The 17,143-nt window shown below is 48.0% G+C and overlaps 1 protein-coding gene across 1 annotated transcript; it reads left to right on the plus strand.

The window, feature by feature from the left end:
- Positions 1 to 3,423: 3,423 nt before the first annotated feature.
- On the plus strand, positions 3,424 to 15,906 carry LOC142258868 (uncharacterized). The gene is made up of 4 exons (XM_075331440.1): positions 3,424 to 3,458; positions 3,867 to 3,930; positions 10,319 to 10,409; positions 14,459 to 15,906. Exons 1-4 carry the CDS (start codon positions 3,424 to 3,426, stop codon positions 15,241 to 15,243), a joined length of 975 nt encoding a protein of 324 aa, XP_075187555.1. The 3' UTR covers positions 15,244 to 15,906.
- The last annotated feature ends 1,237 nt before the right edge of the window (positions 15,907 to 17,143 follow it).

Here is a 17,143-nt window from a genome sequence, read left to right on the forward strand (position 1 = left end):
TATTTAGTCCTGTCTATTACCTGGTGATGTGAGGGGCTGGGGAACCTCCATCATGACGTCCTTGTACAGATCTTTGTGTCCTTCTAAATACTCCCACTCCTCCATGGAGAAATAGACGGTGACGTCCTGACACCTTATAGGAACCTGACACATACAATGATACCGTCACCCCCGATCCCTTCATAGCGTTACTGTATAATGTCCCAGCATTTCCAGCAGTGTCACCTCTCCAGTCAGCAGCTCAATCATCTTGTAGGTGAGTTCTAGGATCTTCTGGTCATTGATGTCCTCATGTATCGGGGGGTGAGGTGGAGGCCCCGTGATTGGGCTCAGGGGTCTTCCCCATCCCTCAGACACAGGGGCCTGACAGCGCTCACTAGAGGTCTTCTTCACTACTGTGTAATCCTGGTTATGGAGAGACACAGTAATAAATCTCACTCCAGACATTTCCAGAGTCCTCACCTCTCCAGTTCTGTCCATCTGTTATTCCCATAGATAAGAATGATGTAATGTGACGTCATCAGAATCTCTCACCTCTCCAGTAAGCCGGAAGAGGATCTCTAGGGTGAGGTGTAATATCCTCTCCGCCATCTTGTCCCTGTCCATATCCTTCCTTCACGGGGCAATCAGGAGAATTCTCTTCTATAGAAGATCTCCACTGAGAGGATCCGATATTATAAGGACCTGAATGGGGAGAAGATGGCGATGTGACATCATAAAGAATCCGCTGTAATAATACAATTACTGGAGAGAATAAGGGGAAACATAGAATGAGAACATTCTGGGGGAACATTATACTGTGGGGGGCAGAAAGGGGCCAAGGACCGAGGGCAGAAAGGGGCCGAGGACTGAGGGCAGAAAGGAGCCGAGGACCGAGGGCAGAAAGGGGCTGACGACCGAGGGCAGAAAAGGGCCGAGGGCAGAAAGGGGCCGAGGACTGAGGGCAGAAAGGGACCGAGGGCAGAAAGGGGCCGAGGACTGAGGGCAGAAAGGGGCCGAGGACTGAGGGCAGAAAGGGGTGGAGGACTGAGGGCAGAAAGGGGCCGAGGACTGAGGGCAGAAAGGGGCTGAGGACTGAGGGCAGAAAGGGGCTGAGGACTGAGGGCAGAAAGGGGCCAACGACCGAGGGCAGAAAGGGGCCGAGGACCAAGGGCAAAAAGGGACCGAGGGTAGAAAGGGGCCAAGGGCAGAAAGGGGCCAAGGACCGAGGGCAAAAAGGGACCGAGGACCGATGGTAGAAAGGGGCCGAGGACTGAGGGCAGAAAGGGGCCATGGACTGAGGGCAGAAAGGGGCCGGGGACTGAGGGCAGAAAGGGGCCGAGGACTGAGGGCAGAAAGGGGCCGGGGACTGAGGGCAGAAAGGGGCCGAGGACTGAGGGCAGAAAGGGGCCGAGGTCTGAGGGCAGAAAGGGGCCGAGGTCTGAGGGCAGAAAGGGGCCGAGGTCTGAGGGCAGAAAGGGGCCGAGGTCTGAGGGCAGACAGGTTTCCTCACTTCCGGCCTCTCATAGTTGGGGCGTTTGTATCTATCAGAGGAAAAGGAACAAAAACCTCACGATTCATAGAAATCAGCGAAAGAAAAACTTCAAGAAAGTCTCAGAGCTGAAGGGGTTAATGCCGCCTGCCCCAGTAATGGGGAACCTGCACACACTTCCACCTGCAGAGCCGCACACTAGATATATAATACCCTGCACCTACCTCCACCTGCAGAGCCGCACACTAGATATATGGCTGCTCTGTGCTTACAGGACCTGTGATGATGTCACATGGAGGGGAGGAGTCAGGGGTCACATGATCAGCTCCTCAGTGTAGTCCTGTATTCATGTATTGGCGTGTGTGCACACACTGGATGGGATGAGGCGCAGTGTCAGTGGACAGTTATAGTACTCCACTGTTTCGTATGTATGTGACCCCTGTTGCGTATGTATGTGACCCGTAGACACTCATTTCAATCTTTGCTTTATTGAATTCTTTATTGATAACCTCAGGTGAGGAGAAGATTTATTGAGCGACTTTAGAAGAAAAATATTTGGACCTGATCGGTCTTGAACACAAGTCGCTGAAAATGTGTGTATGACGTATATGGAGCAGAGTCGCATGTGTACGATGTGTACGGGACAGTGCTATGTGTGTATGATATCTACATAGTGGGGCTGTGTATGTAACAGAGCCATGTGTGCATGACGTCTATGTAGCGGTGCCGTGTGTGCATGATGTGTATGTAGTGGATACCCTCTTTTACCACTTTATTAATCCCCAAAACACCCGTGCAGGTCCAACATAATCCACACGAGGTCCCACGAGGATTCAAGCTCTGCTACATGTAAAGTCACAGCGTGATCATGGCACATGACCGCCTGGTGTGAGGTTCAGGCAGAGACTGAGCAGCGATCAGTGGTGACTTCACTCAGTTTGGCCGTGGCCACAGCTGGAGGTTCCCACGGTCCACCACTTGTGACCGCAGGTAACTTCACAGCTCATCACGCGACTCACTTAGTCTGTACCTGACCATCACAGTGTGCGTAGGAAATATTGTGGATAGAAGCGCAGAATAGGGTCTTACCAGGTAAGGAAAGAGATAAGCAAAGGTAATTTCATTCATCTATAAGGGTTGTGCCAGACACAGCTCCTAAACGCACATAACAGATGGCGGCAGCCGCAGCCCTGGAAAGCGAATTCAGATGTATCGGGGGAGATATCGGGTGTATGCCGCTCTATCGCCAGAAAATAAGATGTTGATTATTTCATCTCTTTATGCTTTTATTCAGGTCGATGCATTTCAGAGAACTCTGTCTCCTTCATCAGGACATCAAGGAAAAATCAACAGTCTACTATAGAGGAAAGAACCTATATATATATATATATATATATATATATATATATATATATATATATACGTCAGAGGACCGCCTGCTGTATTTCAAATTCTGGCGAGACAATCGACTTATCAAATAACGGCAACAAGATTTAAAGCATATTATATTAAAAGACGACTTTAAAAGTCCTGGAAGTAACAAATATCGCAACAATATAGAAATTACAAAACAAAAAGCAAAAAGAGAAAAGGAATAATGCAAAAATATTTCTTGGAAATATAACAGAATGCTGAGAGTCTAGAACTGTGGATTTACTGGGGATCGTAGTAATGCACTGGCTGGAGGCGCTATCCACAGCTCTATATAGGGGATCAGGATAATCAATGGGAAGATAAGAAAGGTTATGGTATTTATTGTGTTAATAAAGGGAGGGGTGAAAAAATAAATTGATGATGATATTACAGAGGTAGAAAAAAAATAAAAATAATGAAAAACTTTGAATCTCACAATCGTGTATTATTTATCAAAGGTGAAAAGGAGAAAACGGAAGAAAAATAAAAAATTGCGTGTGTATAGTGACGGGTTGTGCAAAAATTGATATCCAGTGCGAATGTTCAGAGACCACGAGCAGGAAAGCCCTTATGGGTAAGAAGTGTTGGGAGGTTTCATATAGTAGTGCAGACATAATATACAGTGTGTGTGCAGAGATCGCGTGCGGCAATCGTACATATGAGGTTAACGTACTAGAAGGAGTTAATATAAGCAAACAAAGCAATATGTAAGAACATTTAAAACATTTCTTTTTGTATAAGAGCCCTAAACAGACCCAGTTAGAAGCCATGGAGGTGGCGGTCCGCCTGCGGGTGTTAATGTTGTGCAAATGAAGCCGCTCAGGAAGCAATGAAGAAAAATCCATGGAGGAATGTAATTAATGAACATTTCTTCAGTTTTAAAAACAAAAAGGAATGTTGAAATAATGAATTTTAATGGAATTATATAATATTAGTTATTGGTGGGGAGTGTTGATGTGCACCATATATTTATATTCCTCAGTATAGTGATTCTAGCTGTGAAGGTTCAGAAAGCGAGTGCCAGAGCAAAGCATGAGTGCGCATGCGTGAGGGGTAACAGGAGTTCAGGTCCGTGGGAGAGAACCACACCGCGCATGCGTGGGGGTTAAAAGAGTTCAGACCGTGGGAATTACCTCACTGCGTCTGCACAGATTACGGAAAGTTCACAAGCTTCAAACGAGAAGCCCTCCCGCATGACTACAGTGCGAAGGACAGTGCCGGCATAACCACACACAGGACCCCATAATCACGCACCCCATCCCTCAATTAGAAACATGAATCATTAACATCAATCATATACAATTTATAGTTATGTAAATGTATAAATATAAACATTATTAAAATGAAACATATTTAAAAGTCGGGACCTGAATTAAGATAATATAAAATTAATATAATATAAATAAATAATATAAAACCAAGAAATCTATTAAATTGAATAAAAATATATTGATAAAATTATATTAATAACACAGATCTGTCACCTCATTTAAACCTATAGGCTTCAAAGTGTTTAATTTGTATATCCAGAATGTTTCCTTTTTATTTAATACCTCCACTCTATTAGGGGGGATTTGTTCGATGGGGTCACCCTTAAAGCCATATTTTTATTATGAACTACCATACAATGCCTAGAGAGTCCATGTAGTAAAAAAGAGTTTTAATATTCCGCCTGTGGGAATGAAGTCTGTTGTGGAGTGTCTGAGAGGTCCTGCCCACATACTGTTTATTACACTTGCATGGAGTGTTCGAGAGGTCCTGCCCACATACTGTTTATTACAGTCGCATTCTATCAGGTATACAATAAAATAAGACTGGAATCTGAGACGGCCCTTTATCAGAAAATCTTCCGAACCAGAGGAAGAGCAAAAGGATTTCCTCTAATTTTGGATGTTGGATTGACTTACAGAATAAACAGTTTTTTTGCAAAGCATCTATATGAGCCTGCTTGCAACACAGAGTTCACTGTACTTGTGTTGCCCCTGCAGCTTCAGGCGCCACAGGGTACTGCACCTCATTCATCTTGGATACGGAGGACGTCATCACCGGTAAACCACCATAACACATCCAACACATAACACGGGAGCTCTTTCACTGGGACTGGGCCAGGGTAGGTGCCGGGGGTGGCCATCATGAGGTATGGAACCTCCTGTCCACTAGTTCAACAACCCAGGAGACGGGGCACCTTCAGGGGAAGTTAGGAGCCATCTCACACAGAATTCAGTTAGTGCCAGGTTGGCACACAGGAAGGGGGTCAAGAATGCATCAAAAAGAAATGTCAGGAAAAAAAGACAGAATAGAAAGGGGCCCGTGGTCCAGAGCTGGAGACTCGACCCGCGTTCTTAGGAAGAAGGGTAATCCCAGGGTTCACGAGGAGTGCAGCAACCACCCGTGACCCGTTCCACGGCTCAGAAGCTGGGATGCAGGGAAGACCACTAGAAAGGACACACAGAAGGAAACACTGGCCTTGACCTCCAAACTATCCTGGATCGGCTGGAGCCCATACCAGCAGAGCACAGCACTCCAAAGGCGGTGTAATCTTAGTGAGTAAAGAAGTTTGACTGCAACCTCTGTGTCATCCCATCACTGCCGACGCTCCCATCATCGCACCCCTGCGCCATAGGCAATTACTACTCCCCACATCCTCCCTGGGGCCTGAGCTCTGCCTGTGGAGAGCTGTACCATCCAAGCTACGTGATCATCCGCCCCAGAGAAGACCTCCCGCAGCAGCGACTAATACTTGGCCGCACGCCACAGATGGCATCACAAATGCAAACTCCACACCCCATCCCCACTATTATTGACACCGCCGGGGTCACGGAACCAGGCCCGGCCGCTGTGACATCCCAAACCAACACCGGCCCAGTGACGAGTAACCCCCAAGAACCCGGTGGGCATGTCATACCCATGGCCCTTCTCAACCTGCTGGGGGCTACAATATTTCTCAGGGTAGGGGCCCTTTTAAAAGTGATACCTGGATGAGGAGGCATAACATCCTTTAAAATAGGATCATTTAATAACATGTTCCAATGTTTTTCCAAAACATTTCTAATAAAAACACTGTCATTACTGTATGTGGTAATGAAATTTGGCGTGAAATCATGCAAATTACTGGATTCAAAAGCAGCAGTTCTGGGTTTAAATTACCTTGGCTTATCTGTTACCTTACCTGGTAAGACCCTATTCTGCGCTTCTATCCACAGTATTTCCTATGTACACTGTGATGGTCAGGCACAGACTGAGTGAGTCGCGTGATGAGTGGTGAATGAATTCAGCTGAGGTCACTGAAGTCACCTGAGGTCAAGTTATCTACGGTCACAAGTGGTGGACCGTGGGAATCTCCAGCTGTGGCTGCGGCTAACCTAAGTGACGACACCACTGATTGCTGCTCAGTCTCTGCCTGAACCTCACAGCGGATAGTCATGTGGCATGATCACACGCTGTGACTTTACATGTAGCAGAACTTGAATCGTCGTAGGACCTCGTGTGGATTATGTTGGACCTGCACAGGTGTTTTGGGGATTAATAAAGTGGTAAAAGGGGGTATCCACTACATACACATCATGCACCCACGCCTCCACTACATACACATCATGCACAAACGGCTCTGCTACATACACATCATGCACCCACAGCTCCACTACATACACAGCTCCGCTACGTAGATGTCGCGGGCGGAGGAGGGGACGCCGCGCTCTCCCACTGCTGCTCGGGTCCGGCTGCCGCGGCTGCTGCGGCCTGCTGCTGCTCGGTGGCTCGAGCGGTGGGCCGGATCCTGGGGACTCTAGCGGCGCTCCTCGCCCGTGAGTGAAAGGGGGGTTGTTGGGTGTGGGGATGGTTTATTGTCCGTGACGCCACCCACGGTTGTGGTGATATGTAGCACCACCGCTGCTCAATATGGGGATCCCGGGAGTGGTGATGCGGAGCAGCCAGGTGTTGTGTTGCCCCTCCGTGGGTAGGGGTTGGTGATCCCGGGGCCCAGTGATGGTGTGGAAGGTGCAGGGCCTGGTGGGCGCAGGGACGCGGGGGCAGCGCTGTGCCTTGCGGCACTGTGGTACTCACTCAGCCTGAGACGTTGACACAGTTTTACGGTAAACCACACGGCTGGAAAGACGGTTCCCACGGACGGCTGCACTTGCTCTCCCAGTAGGTAACGGTGATGTCCCTTTGACCTGCACCTAGTGTTTCTGTGTTGGTAGCGATGGGTTCCCACCGGTAACCCGCTCCCCGACTTGGATATGGGCCGGAGGAGCCCTACTTTGCCCGCAGGCGCTGGCCCTGAGAAACTGGTGCCCTGGCGGTGGCGGTGTTTCTCCTCAATGGTTGGACTGTTGCCTTCAGTCGGGACTTGGTTGTTGGGGGATCAACGTCCCCTTCACTGACGGATTCGGCAAATTCTGGCGACTCCTAGCCTTGCCGGGGTCCGAGAGGCCCCTGCCCTGGTGCTGACTGTCCTTCGTATACTGCTCCAGACCGCCGGGCCACCACCCGTCCGCGGTCCTTCCAGCAACCTCCAAGCAGTCCCCCTCCAGACTATCACCGCCGTCTGCTGACCTTGCTGTCACTGTCCTGCACTTAGCTGGACTAACTTCAGGTCTTTCTGCTCTCCCTTTTACTCCTTTTCTCCTTTGCTCCACTACTACTTCACTTCCTTCTACTTTCACTTCCTAAACTGATCTTCACTGTTTTCTCCTTCAGGTCCCTAGCTTGACTGACTGGTTCTTCCCGCCTCCAGAGCTGTGTCCTCCTCGGTGGGCGGAGCCAACCGCCTGGCCCACCCCCTGGTGTGAACATCAGCCCCTGGAGGAAGGCAACAAGGATTTTAATAGCCTTGGTGTTCCTAACTGGGATGTAGGGTGTGGTGGTGTTGTGACCTGTGACCCCTGGCTTGCCCAGGGCGTCACATAGACATCGTACACACATAGCGCTGTCCCGTAGACATCGTACACATGCGACTCTGCTCCATATACGTCATACACACATTTTCAGCGACTTGTGTTCAAGACCGATCAGGTCCAAACGTCTTTATTTTAAAGTCGCTCAACAAATCTTCTCCTCACCTGAACTTATCAATAAAGAATTCAATAAAGTAAAGATTGAAATAAGAGTGTGAAGGGGTCACATACATACGCAACAGGGGTCACATACATACGCAACAGGGGTTAACTATAACCATCCACTGACACCGCACCTCATCCAGTGTGTGTGTGTGCACACGCCAATATAGGACTACACTGAGGAGCTGATCATGTGACCCCTGACTCCTCCCATCCATGTGACATCATCACAGGTCCTGTAAGCACAGAGCAGCCATATATCTAGTGTGCGGCTCTGCAGGTGGAGGTAGGTGCAGGGTATTATATATCTAGTGTGCGGCTCTGCAGGTGGAGGTAGGTGCAGGGTATTATATATCTAGTGTGCGGCTCTGCAGGTGGAGGTGTGTGGAGGTTCCCCATTACTGGGGCAGGCGGCATTAACCCCTTCAGCTTTGAGACTTTCTTGCTGTTTTTCTCTCGCTGATTTCTATGAATCGTGAGGTTTTTGATCCTTTTCCTCTGATAGATACAAACGCCCCAACTATGAGAGGCCGGAAGTGAGGAAACCTGTCTGCCCTCAGTCCTCGGCCCCTTTCTGCCCTCAGTCCTCGGCCCCTTTCTGCCCTCAGTCCTCGGCCCCTTTCTGCCCTCGGCCCCTTTCTGCCTTCGGTCCCTGGCTCCTTTCTGCCCTCGGTCCTCGGCCCTCGGCCCCTTTCCGCCCTCGGTCCTTGGTCCCTTTCCGCCCTCGGTCCTTGGCCCCTTTCCGCCCTTGGTCCTTGGCTCCTTTACGCCCTCGGTCCCTGGCCCCTTTCCGCCCTCGGTCCCTGGCCCCTTTCCGCCCTCTGTCCCTGGCCCCTTTCCGCCCTCTGTCCCTGGCCCCTTTCCGCCCTCTGTCCCTGGCCCTTTTCCGCCCTCGGTCCCTGGCCCCTTTCCGCCCTCGGTCCTCGACCCCTTTCTGCCCTCGGTCCCTGGCCCCTTTCTGCCCTCGGTCCCTGGCCCCTTTCTGCCCTCGGTCCTCGGCCCCTTTCTGCCCTCGGTCCCTTTGTGCCCTCGGTCCTTGGTCCCTTTGTGCCCTCGGTCCTTGGCCCCTTTGTGCCCTCGGTCCTTGGCCACTTTCCGCCCTCTGCCCCTTTCTGCCCTCAGTCCTCTGCCCCTTTCTGCCCTCGGTCCCTGGCCCCTTTCTGCCCTCAGTCCCTGGCCCCTTTCTGCCCTCGGTCCTCGGCCCCTTTCTCTCCCCACAGTATAATGTTCCCTCAGAATGTTCTCATTATATGTTTCCCCTTATTCTCTCCAGTAATTGTATTATTACAGCGGATTCTTTATGATGTTACATCGTCATCTTCTCCCCATTCAGATCTCTACAATATCGGATCCTCTCAGTGGAGATCTTCTATATAAGAGAATTCTCCTGATTGCCCCGTGAAGGATGGATATGGACAGGGACAAGATGGCGGAGAGGATATTACACCTCACCCTAGAGATCCTCTTCCGGCTTACTGGAGAGGTGAGAGATTCTGATGACGTCACATTACATCATTCTTATCTATGGGAATAACAGATGGACAGAACTGGAGAGGTGAGGACTCTGGAAATGTCTGGAGTGAGATTTATTACTGTGTCTCTCCATAACCAGGATTACACAGTAGTGAAGAAGACCTCTAGTGAGCGCTGTCAGGCCCCTGTGTCTGAGGGATGGGGAAGACCCCTGAGCCCAATCACGGGGCCTCCACCTCACCCCCCCTGATACATGAGGACATCAATGACCAGAAGATCCTAGAACTCACCTACAAGATGATTGAGCTGCTGACTGGAGAGGTGACACTCCTGGGAATGCTGGGACATTATACAGTAACGCTATGAAGGGATCGAGGGTGACGGTATCATTGTATGTGTCAGGTTCCTATAAGGTGTCAGGACGTCACCGTCTATTTCTCCATGGAGGAGTGGGAGTATTTAGAAGGACACAAAGATCTGTACAAGGACGTCATGATGGAGGATCCCCAGCCCCTCACATCACCAGGTAATAGACAGGGCTAAATACACACGGCCTATAATTATCTGTATGTAAGGAATGGATTCAGTCCCTGTATGTGTCTCCTCCAGTTCTATCCAGTAAGAGGACAACACCAGAGAGATGTCCCCGTCCTCTTCTCCCACAGGACTGTAAACAAGAAGATCCCGATGTTCCTCAGGATCATCAGGTAGATGGAGAGAAGGTGCCATGAAATCTCCCTATGATGTGTAGACGGCTGTGAAGGTCTTGTGCTCAGTCTTGTTTTATCCTCCAGTATTATATGTGTTATACTTGTGTAATGAGAGCGGTGGAGATGGCAGGATTAGAGCTGATCATAGATGGGACTTCTCCATCTGTCTGTGACTTTTACAATATTTGTTTCAGGATGAAGATCTGCCCTATATTAATACTACAGAGGCATATGTGAGGGGTGATGAGCGGAGTAAAGAGGAGATTCCTACATATGACTACCCAGGTGAGTAGTGACCACTAAATGTAGAGTAGTCACAGATTCTTCTTAGTCACTGGCTGTTGCTGCTTTATCAGGGTTGTAGTCCCGCCATATTAAATGGTCACCATTCTGCTGCTAGACCACCACATGCTCCTCCACACAAAACTGTCCCGATTATTTTGGGCATTGGACGCTCTTCTGTTGGAGTGAGATCTGTATCTTTCAGATCTTACAGGTAGGATCCATCCTATCCCCTGAAATTAGAAGATGTTGACCCTTAGCTGCCCAGATCTCTAATCTGTAAAGCCAAATGACAGTGTACGCAGAATGTGCAGACAACTTAGAAATCATGGGAAGAAGAATCTTATCAGTATGGTGGACGCCTATGAGAAAGCGGAGGGTAATGATGCTGGTGACCTCCTAGATTCTTAGTTTGGTGCCGTGTTCTCCAGGTGAATAAAGATTGATTGCTCTCAGTGGGAGAAACAAAATAATAATCTTGTAGTTGATGAGACCTCAGTAGTCTGGAAAGCTTGCTCTGTAACATCATTTATTTTATCTTTATCTGCCATTAATAAGTATCATAACTACAAGGTTCTTATTGTTTCTCCAACTGAGAGCAATGAATCCATCTTCCTAGAATCTCGGCCTCCTATTGATGGATCTTACTTCTCTCCCTTCTGATGAATGTGCTGATAGGGGCGTTTATATCCAAAGTTCAGCACAGGGTAAAGGCCACTTCACACATAACGAGATCGCTAACGACATCGTTGTTACGTCACAGTTTCTGTGACGAAACAACGACTTCACCAGCGATCTCGTTATGTTTGACATGCACCAACGATCCGCCCCCTGTTGTGAGATCGTTGGTCGTTGCTGAATGTCCTGGGCCATTTTTTGCTCGTTGGAGTCCTGTTGGGCCGGATGGATCTGTATGTTTGACACCTACCAGCGATCTCCTTAACGACCTAGATGAGAGCTTAAAGTGTGACACGTAGGCGTGTACTTGCGTCACCTTTTCCGCGCCCCCTCTGCACTGATTGGTTGGCGCTGAGAACAGTACTGCGTTCTGATTGGGTATCGCTTCATGCTTCGTTCCTTTTTGAGCCTTGCTTTGAGGATAGAACCTGCTCAAAAAGGGACAAAGGATGAAGCGATACAAAGTTGCGTTCTAGGCCGGACGCCTAATCAGAACGCAGTATTGGCCAGCAATCGGAGCAGAGGGGTGTGGAAAAGGTAACGCATATGCACACCTACGTGGCTTACAGCGTCAAACACTACGCCCCTATTCGAGGTCAGAATCTTTACATAGCTGCTGTGTGACAGGGTCCCATCGACCAACGAGATCGTTATACAGGTCGCTACATCGTTACTAAAGTTGTTGGGAAAATGACTGTGTGACATCTCACCAACGATTTAACAACGATCCGGAAACTGTGACGTAGTAACGATCTCGTTAACTATCTCGTTATGTGTGACTGGACCTTAACTGTAACATATGAGGGAGGTTAGGATTACCCCACAGTGGGTACATGGAGGGGGAGTTGGAAGTTTCGCCCCCAACATTTCGTCCCCAGCATTTCACCCCCAGGTACACTTTGCACCCGAACATTTCACCCCCAGCATTTCGCCCCCAGGATGTTTCGCCCCCAGCAGTTAGCCCCCCGATGTTTTGCCCCCAGATGTTTCGCCCCCAGCAGTTCGCCCCGGATGTTTCGCCCCCAGGATGTTTCGCCCATTTCGCCCCCGCACATTTCGCCAACAGCAGTTCGCCCATGGATATTTCGCCCCCAGCTTTTTGCCCCCAGATGTTTCGGCCCCAAATTAGGCAGGGAATTTCGGCCTTGTGTTTTAGCCCTAAGACCTCTTTCACAGTAGGCACTTACCCAAGTGCTAAGCACTGGAAAATCGCTAAGAAGATTGCCAATTTTGAATATATAAGTCAATGGCTAGAAAAGCGAGGTGTTGTTTCGGCCAGCTCTTTTTTTTTAATTTTATTACAGGAGCTATTTTTGAGCACTTAGCGTTCATCAATAGCCTGTATCTTATGGGTCATTACCGAGAGCGCTCACAAAAGCGCTCTCAAAAATGACAGTAAAGCAAGTGCTTTGGAGTTCTAAAACAGTGGCAGCATCAGGGTGCTTTCACACTTCCGCTACATATGCACTACAGGCCGCCCGTTCGCTTCTGTAATGCCGCCGTTCCGCTAACCTGCGGGTTGCAGTTAGGACGATGGAACCGCCGCTGCTGGGTTGGCTATCCCTAGGGCTGGTGGCAATGGCAGCTGTGGTGGTAGGCCCTCCGCAGGTAGGGCTCAGCCCAGGGAGCTATATGGTAGACGTGCCGGAGTAAAGGAGGCCACACCGGGGTTGTAATTCACAGTCTGTACTCACTCTTGGACCCTTGGACAGCTGGTTCAGGTCCCTGTATTTCCAGTGCCAGCTTGATTACTTTGCTCTGTTCCCGGCACCCTCATTGTGTTTTGGGTCCCCGTACCTTGAAGCGTTTTGGGGGCCAACTGTCCCTTATTGTGCCAGTCTCCTTGTCCATATGGCGGGCAGTGTGGATCCTGTAGGGCTGGTCTGTGTCCTGAACCCTGATCCTTGCTTTACTGCTGGTGCCCCCGGATCTGTGGGGCAGTGAGGTCCGTAAAGGTCCCCTCACTGTGCAGGTATTTGCCAGGCCGTATGAAACTATCGCCTGACCTAGAGATCTGTGCCCCGTCGGTGCTCTGGTCCCAGCGGTACTCTGGTGTACCCGCCCAGGCAACCACTCTCCTGTGCCCCCGGGTCACTGTTACATGACCCAGCTCAAGGCACCTCACTCTCCTTCACTGTGCACTACTGTTCTGTCTTGTCCACTCCCACCAGGCTGTCTAGTCGCCTGGTCTAGCTCCGCCCTATAGTTGGCCATTCCCCAGTGTCTGACTAGTCCAGGCCCCCTGGTGTGTCATGGAAACTAGGATTTTAGTGTGTGTGTGTGTGTGTGTGTGTGTAGATGTTACAGGCACTGGTGTTCCAGGTTTAGAGGGTAGGCCCTGCATCCTTGTGAAGATGCAGTATCTAGTAGTGCCCTGAGTGGCTCAGGGGCGCTACACTTGCGCACCATTGCACTGTGTCCCAGGATTCTCTGCTTGCCAGAAGCAATCAGTATCTCTGGATGAGGTGAATGTGCGTGTGTGCGCACGATGTGTGTATGTGAGTGTCTGCCAGAGCAGGGAAGGACCACACGGAGCATACCTGCTGGGAGCACATGCTGAAGATCACAAGAGGACCTGGGAGCCACGCAGACGTCCGGAATCTGGAAAGTATAATTCTCACGGGAAGGTGGGGGTCTGTTTTTGTTTGGGGTTTTTTTTTGGGGGGGGGGGGATTTTCCCAACGGAGAATAAGCCATAAAATGGAAATGAGCCCTAGTGCATTTTTCAGGGCAAAGACAAATCTAACAGTGTCATATTTTTGGGAAAACATGGTATTTTGACTCTACAAGCAGTTTATGGAAATTAGCATGGAGTAGATGTTGCATAGTGAAAATAGTAAATATGTCATTTTATTGCCCAATACATAGTGCCCGGCTTGTGCTCCAGGAGACACGCGAACTGTAAATATTTATGCGGTTTCTTCCCTGTGGAAATGACAAACATGTGGATACTAACAGTGTTTGGGCCACTGCAAGGCTGAGAAACATCAAAGACATTTGGCTTTGAGAGGACAGATTTTGCTGGATAGGATTATGAGGCCATATCTCTTTTCAATAGTCTTTCCGATACAACCAATGTGAAAACACTCTGTTTTTCCACTGATGGAATAGTAGTTTTTTGGTAAAAATTTGGCCTAGAAAACATTATTTAGTGGATTATTATTTCAATATTTGGGAGGCAAAATTAACAAAAAGGGTTGAACATCATGGTCTACTGGTTCCTGCTCTGACGTCCACTGTTAGATTGTGAATGATTTTTGTTTCAGTAAATTATCATACTTTGCTAAATAACTCACAATTTCTTCAGCTATTTTACAAATTATATACTTACATTTTTTATATATATTATTAAAAACAATTTTTATTCTTGCCAGATGTCTGTACCAGGAGATCAGAAACACAACTGACATCTTCAACTTTTACATCAGATGACCTTAACATCATACAAGATATAACTGAAGTGAATGCCATTATTCCAAATATACCATCTTCCCTTCACAGCAAAGATCTATCATCTGCTTGTTTTAAACAAGTCTTACCTTCTGATTCATCACAGACTATTAAGAAAAATAAATGTGGCAAAAGGGTCATTAAAAATCAAAGTGCTCTTACAGCAAAGAAGCCATTTTCAACTCCAGAAATTAAAAAAATCCATCAAAAAATTCACACATGGGATATAGGAGTTTCTTCAGAGTCTGTTAGTTACCAAAGAACTCACACAGGGGAGAAGAAATATTCATGTTCAGAATGTGGGAAATGTTATTTACAGAAATCAGTTTTTGTTGGACATCAGAGAACTCACACGGGGGAGAAGCCATTTTCATGTTCAAAATGTGGGAAACATTTTACCTGGAAATCAAGTCTTGTTGATCACCAGAAACTTCACACAGGGGAAAAGCCTTTTTGTTGTTCAGAATGTGGAAAAGGTTTTGCAGTTAAATCAAATCTTACCACACATCACAGAACTCACACAGGGGAGAAGCCATATTCATGTTCAGAATGTGGGAAATGTTTTACAAGTAGATCACAAGTTGTTAGACACCAGAGACTTCACACAGGTGAGAAGCCATACTCCTGTTCAGAATGTGGGAAATGTTTTACACAGAAATGTCATCTTGTTATTCACCAAGAAATTCACACAGTGAAGAAGCCGTTTTAACCCCTGCACGACTGGCCAATTTTGCATTTTCCGTTTTTTTTTTTCGCGATTCTTCTTCCGATAGTCGTAACTTTTTTATCTTTCAGTCAATATGGTCATGTGAGGTCTTTTTTTGCAGAATAAGTAGTATTTTTAAATAAAACCATGAGTTTTACCATGTAGTGTACTGGAAAACGGAAAAAAAATTCCAAATGCGGAAAAATTGCAAAATAAAGTGCAATAGCATTATTGTTTTTGAGATATTTTATTCACACTGTTTATTATATTGTAACACTGATGTGTCGGTGTGATGCCTCAGGTAGGTGCGAGTTCGTAGACACCAAACATATATAGCTTTACTTTTATCTAAGGGGTTAAAAAAAATCTGAAGTTTGTTCGAAAAAAGTGGTGTACGTTTTACGCCATATTCCGTGACCCGTAGCGTTCTCAATTTTCGGGATCTATGGCTCAGTGACTGCTTATTTTGTGCGTCTTAGGCTGACGTTTTTTTAACGGTACTACTTTTGCACAGATGCTACGTTTTGATTGCCTGTTATTGCATTTAGCGCAAAATTTGTAGCGACCAAACAATTTAATTTTGGTGTTTGGAATTTTTTGCCCGCTACACAGTTTACCGATCAGATTAAGTGATTTTATGTTTTGATATATCGTGCGTTTCTGAACACAGTGATACGAAATGTGTGTATATATATATTGTGAGGCAGTGACAGGGGTAATATTTGAAGACCGCTATGTGTCCCCCAGAATGTGTCTGGAAACCCTCTGAGTTTGCTATAGCTATTACTGGGAGTATAGCACAAAGGGTAACAGGGAGACAGATCCCTCCTCCCAGTCCAGGTTTTGTAGCAATTCTCATGTCCGGCATTTTCGTTTAAAATCATGCAGAGCACAGCAGGGTGTGTCTCAGTTGAGAGCCAGGCTTGGTGAAGCTAACACACGCCGTGTGAGCTGGGCTGGCTCTGTGTGGAGTGAACACAGGCCAAGAGTGTGAGCCTAGGAGAACCTTACACAGATCCCTGTGGTTAACGGGGTCCTAAGGTAACAAGACTTTTTGATGCAAAGAATTTGTCTATATGCACCGGCTGTGATCCGGAAGAGACTTTGACAGTGGGAAATTTGATCTATTTATGCTGCAACAATAAATAGACTGTTGGTGTGAACACGCTGCTGCCTCACTGCCTCACGTTTTTGCCCAAGCAACGCTGCTACCTCACATTATGGTGGAGAATGCGGGCATGGCAGCCTGGTTGCTAAGGGCAATGGCCTAAGAGAAACTTACCCGGGGGAAAAAAAAAAAAGGATTTTTTATTTTTTTTTACTGACTGTTTGCGGTGGATCGGCGGGTCCACGAAGCTTACAGGCGTTGCAGCCTGGTTGCTAGGGGCAACAACCCAGTTTTCACATGTTTATGATCAAGCCTGCAAAGTTACAGTTTAACTCAGCAGCCACTATGGAGGATCTTGTAAAGCAGCTGGCCCAGGCTAATGCTCAGCAGCAACAAACCAATGTCCAGCTCCAGCGGGCGTTCGTTCAGCAACAGGAGACAAACAGCTTGTTGGCTAAGCAGCTTTCTGCTCTGCGAGAAGCGCTCCCAGCGGTAACTCCAGGTCATCCAGTCCTTCCTGCGGCCCAGGACAGAGTAAGGGCAGCACTTACGAGGATGAGTTCGGAGGATGACCCAGAAGCCTTTCTCTCCGTGTTTGAGAGGACCGCTGAGCGAGAGAAATTGTCTATCGACCGTTGGACTGATGTCGTGGCCCCGTTCTTGGTAGGTGAACCCCAAAAAGCCTACCTGGATCTCAGCACGGAGGATGCCAAGGACTATGGCACACTGAAAGGTGAGATCCTTGCACGAATGGGGGTTAACACTTATCTCCGGGCCCAACGAGTGAATCAGTGG

This window comes from Anomaloglossus baeobatrachus (genome assembly GCF_048569485.1).
Source record: "Anomaloglossus baeobatrachus isolate aAnoBae1 chromosome 5 unlocalized genomic scaffold, aAnoBae1.hap1 SUPER_5_unloc_14, whole genome shotgun sequence".
NCBI lineage: Eukaryota > Metazoa > Chordata > Amphibia > Anura > Aromobatidae > Anomaloglossus > Anomaloglossus baeobatrachus.

Bases quoted from the DNA above. Each gene is read 5' to 3' on its own strand.
- LOC142258868 (XM_075331440.1), top strand. From the start codon at position 3,424: ATGTTCAGAGACCACGAGCAGGAAAGCCCTTATGG. The intron at 3,459-3,866 runs GTAAGAAGTGTT...TATATTCCTCAG, and splicing joins GAGCAGGAAAGCCCTTATGG to TATAGTGATTCTAGCTGTGA. The intron at 3,931-10,318 runs GTGAGGGGTAAC...TATTTGTTTCAG, and splicing joins CAAAGCATGAGTGCGCATGC to GATGAAGATCTGCCCTATAT.